Here is a 4,072-nt window from a genome sequence, read left to right on the forward strand (position 1 = left end):
TGGACCCTCCAACTGAGCACCTTCCCTCATCCGGCTTGTGATCCTCCCCAGACGAAGGGGCTCTGGTGGCCAGGCAATGATTGGACGGGCCCCCAGGGGCGAGGAGCAGGTCACTCCTCCAAGGCTCAGGGAGAAGGAGGCGGTGTGGGATTGCAAGCTGGGGAAGTAGGCAGCTGAGAGCAAAGGGAGAGGACCGCATCGCGGGGCAGTGGACCCGCAGCGGGAAGTTGAGGCACAAACGGAGACAGGGTCTGGGCAAGGCAGAGAGAATGAAACGATACTCGAGAGAAGGAAGGGGGAGTTAGAAAAAAAGATTAGAAAAAAGGAGAGACAGTGAGAAAGGCCAAGATATCTCTCTGTACCTAGATCTACACAGAGAGCCAGAGGTACATACAGAGGGAGAAGGAGGCGTAGAGGGGACACACCAGAGAAAGACTGACCAGGAGCAGAGACTCAGGGACACAGGGGACCAGACCTCTTAGGTCTCTGTTACTAGTCATGGAAGCAGAAGGGAGGAATGAGCAGGGTAAGCAAAAGAAGGGGCGACTTTGCACCAGCCCCTGGCCCCAGAGCCATCCCGTCGCCGCTGGGACTCTGACCTCCACGGCCGGTGAGTGAATCTCTGGGCTGGACCTGAGGAGGCAGCAGGTTGGGGGTGGGGGTGCTCCACGCTTAGGCTCCTGGAGGGCAGTGGCTCCCCACGAGGAAGGTGATAAAAAACAATCTGAGAATGCTAAAACCTTGGGCATCTCAGAAAGTGTGGGGAGGGACAAGTCGTTGGCTTCGCAGACGGGACCCAAGACCCCAGCATGGACGGGCTGCAGAGCAGCACCCGCAGTTGGGAGTGGGGGTGGAGGTGATGACATCTGGGCCCTCACTCCCAAGCCCCGGGTCACCCACTGCACAGCCTCCTCTGAGATGGGCAGCTGGAGGGGCCGGGGCTTGGGATCCCCTGTGACCAGCAGCTCGATGCATGTGTGTCCCCCAGGTGGACCAGGAGCCCTGGGTGGGAGCCACACCCTTGGTCCCCATGGGGACGGGTGCCTCAGCTCCAGACATCTCCTTTTCACAGTGTGTCCCTTCCAGGTGTTTCCTTTCGCTCCGTGTTCTCCCTTCCCCGGCTGGCTCTCAGACTAATTAGTGTGGGGGCTTAGTGAGCCTGTGTGGAGGAGAGGCAAGCCTTTCCCACGAGCTCAGGTTCCGCAGCCCGGCGGCCCAGGCCAGGGCCAGGGTAGGAGAGAAGATGAAATGCATGTGAGGGGAGGGTGGGCCTGAGCACAAGAGTGAGGAATGTTGCATCTGCCCAGGTGAAGGGCCTGGGAGGATGGGAGCAGTCTCTCGAGAGGCTGTGTGCTCAGTGTGAGCCTGGGGAGTGGGGACCCGGGGCCTTAGAGACAAGGACAGTCTGTTAGTGGCTCAGAGCAAAGAGGAGCCGAGCCCCGTGGGCTGAGACCCTGGAGGGTGGTACATGTGCTCAGAGAGGTGAAAGGCACAGGAGGGGCGCCTGCTGCACGGGAATGTTCCATGGGCGTGGGCATACAGTGAGGGGAAGCGGGCGGGGCCCCAGGTTGAAGCGAGTCTATCTGTACAGCGTGTATGGAGAGCAGGGCGCAGGTCAGGGCACCCCGAGGTGAGGCCAGGACGAGGCTGAGCTACGTTCAGAGCTGAAGGGTTTCTGGTCAGGGCAGAGTGTGCGAGCAGCAGTGGGGCACTGAGGAGAAACTGGGGAGGGGGGCAGGTGGGTCCACTCCACACAACCTCTGCCTCCCCTCCCTCCTCAGACATCGGCCCTCGGCCCTACAGGAGCCTCTCTGGTGTAGGAGTGCGGAGACCAAGGCTGTCCCCCCACGGAGGACAGAGGGGCCGCCCACACTCCCGACGCCGCCACCGTACCACCTTCAGTCCCGCACAGCTGGAGCAGCTGGAGGCAGCCTTTGGGAGGAATCAGTACCCTGACATTTGGGCCCGAGAGGGCCTGGCCCGGGACACAGGCCTCAGTGAGGCCAGAATCCAGGTGAGGCCCCAGGATCCCCCTCCTCTTCTGGGAAGAGATGCAGATCTGGTGCCTGGGAACTGCTGGGCTCTCAATTCTCCTAGGCATTAGAACTTCCCCTGAGCGTTCCCCAGAACACAGCCTTGACCCATGGTCCACACCGCCTCACCTACTTCCGGAATGTCCCTCGAATTGAACTCAGGCTCTAACCTGATCTAACTTGAATTTCAGCATCCTACCCACAGCCTTAACAGGATGTGAATTCCAACAGAAATACAGTCTTAACCGTTTGCATGCCCATGTAGCCTTGTCCCTAACCATGGCCTTGAAATCCAGCCTGACTGATGTTCCTTCCATCTGAACCATCGAGGTAGTTAATCTTAGGTACAAACCCTACCCGAAATCCAGCCCCATCTCTAACAGTTAAACTCATCCACAGTCTTAATCTCTAATAACCCTCCGGGAGGTTTCCTATTTTCCATGGAGGGAAAATATCATTTGGTGTCATGGTTTATCTCTTTCTCATGGGAAGCTGACACTTCAGACTCTCCCAGATTTGCAGTAGAGCAAATCTCGACACAGGTTGGGGGTGACGGTCTGCGTCTTGTTTTGTGTGAAGGCCCAGCTCAGCTGTGCCTCTGGGAAGAGCTCTCCTTCCTCTGCGGTGCGGGAGAGGCTTATGCTCAGTACCTGAAGCTTCTGTCATTGACAGGGAGAGTGTCCCTACTTGAGAGAGGCTCTGATGTGGCTGTTCTCCCCCTCCCTCAGGTCTGGTTCCAGAACCGCAGAGCTAAGCAGAGGAAGCAAGAGCGGTCACTCCTCCAGCCACTGGCCCATCTGTCTCCTGCCACATTCTCTGGTTTCTTGCCCGAGTCCCCTGCTTGCCCCTACTCCTACCCCACACCGCCTCCACCCATGACCTGCTTCCCTCACCCCTACAACCACACCCTTCCCTCTCAGCCCTCCATGGGCAGTTCCTTTGCTCGACCCCACCAGCCTGAAGACTGGTATCCCACCTTGCCTCCAACGCCCACTGGCCATCTGCCCTGTCCCCCACCCCCTACCATGCTTCCCCTCAGCCTTGAGCCCCCAAAGTCCTGGAACTAAGGTCAGACAGGTACTGATAAGGAAATCCACCACCACCCCCAGCCCGTGGCCCTGGTGAAATGCACAGAAAGTTGGGTGGCTTCCCTTACTTCCAAGGTTCAAGTAGAAATTTAGTGAGGGGCAGCTCAGAGACTGGGAATTTAGAGATGGGAGGTCATGCTGAAGAAGGCCCACAGGTCATTCATTAGTTGAGGGAATTTAGGGAGGTGAACCTACTAGAAGATAGAAGTAAAAAGCCTCCGGGGAGGTGACCGGTGGAAGGGTGGGTATTGACGGAAGCAGTTGTTGCTGCTGGTGAATGGAAGTGATTGAACATGACAGAACTTTCGGGGCTATGTGGATTAAGATCACAGTTGAAGATCTTCACGCAGCAGTTTCTAGCTGCTTTTAATAAGGCTTTCGATTCAAAGTCTACCTGTTCATCCTCTCTCCATCACCCACTCGCCACCCAAATCGGTCATTCACTTTTGTTCATTAATGTTCTAGGAATACCTCTTGAATTTTTTCCTCTCTTTTCTATTCCGGCAGACACTTTGCCTTTTCTGGCCACATATCTTCTAACTGGTCCTCCTCAGTGGCTCCCTTAGCTCCAGACTTTCCCCTTACCAACAGGACCCTGAAAATCTGATCATCACAGAACAGCTCTCCAATATCTCATAAACAATAGAAAAATAAGATCTGAGTCTTCAGTATTACCTTCAACCTGACTTTGAAATCGATTGCAAGTCATAACATATATGTTTTCTGATAGAGAAGAAACAATGAGATTCAGGGCTGACTTTTCCAAACGCCAGCCAGGAGTCTTAAGGCTCGCAAGAGGTCATTCCCAGGAAAGAACCCACTGGGAAGTCCCTTTGTCTGAGCCCTCCTCACAGAAACCTGGCGCGGCCTCATTGGTGGCCCCATTTATATATCCTATGGCTTATAAGGTATTTTACTCATAATGTGCATACTTACCTCACTTATTGGCAG

The 4,072-nt window shown here is 55.6% G+C and overlaps 1 protein-coding gene across 1 annotated transcript; it reads left to right on the forward strand.

Annotated features, from left to right (window-relative positions):
• The first annotated feature begins 498 nt into the window (after positions 1-498).
• On the forward strand, positions 499-3,122 carry PROP1 (PROP paired-like homeobox 1). The gene is made up of 3 exons (XM_032846867.1): positions 499-610; positions 1,782-2,014; positions 2,762-3,122. The coding sequence occupies exons 1-3, from the start codon at positions 499-501 to the stop codon at positions 3,098-3,100; spliced, it is 684 nt and encodes a 227-aa protein (XP_032702758.1). The 3' UTR covers positions 3,101-3,122.
• The last annotated feature ends 950 nt before the right edge of the window (positions 3,123-4,072 follow it).

The sequence above is a fragment of the Lontra canadensis genome, unplaced genomic scaffold (assembly GCF_010015895.1).
Source record: "Lontra canadensis isolate GAN:19392208 unplaced genomic scaffold, GSC_riverotter_1.0 scaffold181, whole genome shotgun sequence".
Lineage (NCBI taxonomy): Eukaryota > Metazoa > Chordata > Mammalia > Carnivora > Mustelidae > Lontra > Lontra canadensis.

Excerpts from the sequence above, each read along its gene's own strand:
- PROP1 (XM_032846867.1), top strand. The coding sequence starts at position 499 with ATGGAAGCAGAAGGGAGGAATGAGCAGGGTAAGCAAAAGAAGGGGCGA. Across the intron at positions 611-1,781 it reads GACTCTGACCTCCACGGCCG|ACATCGGCCCTCGGCCCTAC; the intron begins GTGAGTGAATCT and ends CTCCCTCCTCAG. Across the intron at positions 2,015-2,761 it reads TCAGTGAGGCCAGAATCCAG|GTCTGGTTCCAGAACCGCAG; the intron begins GTGAGGCCCCAG and ends CCCCTCCCTCAG.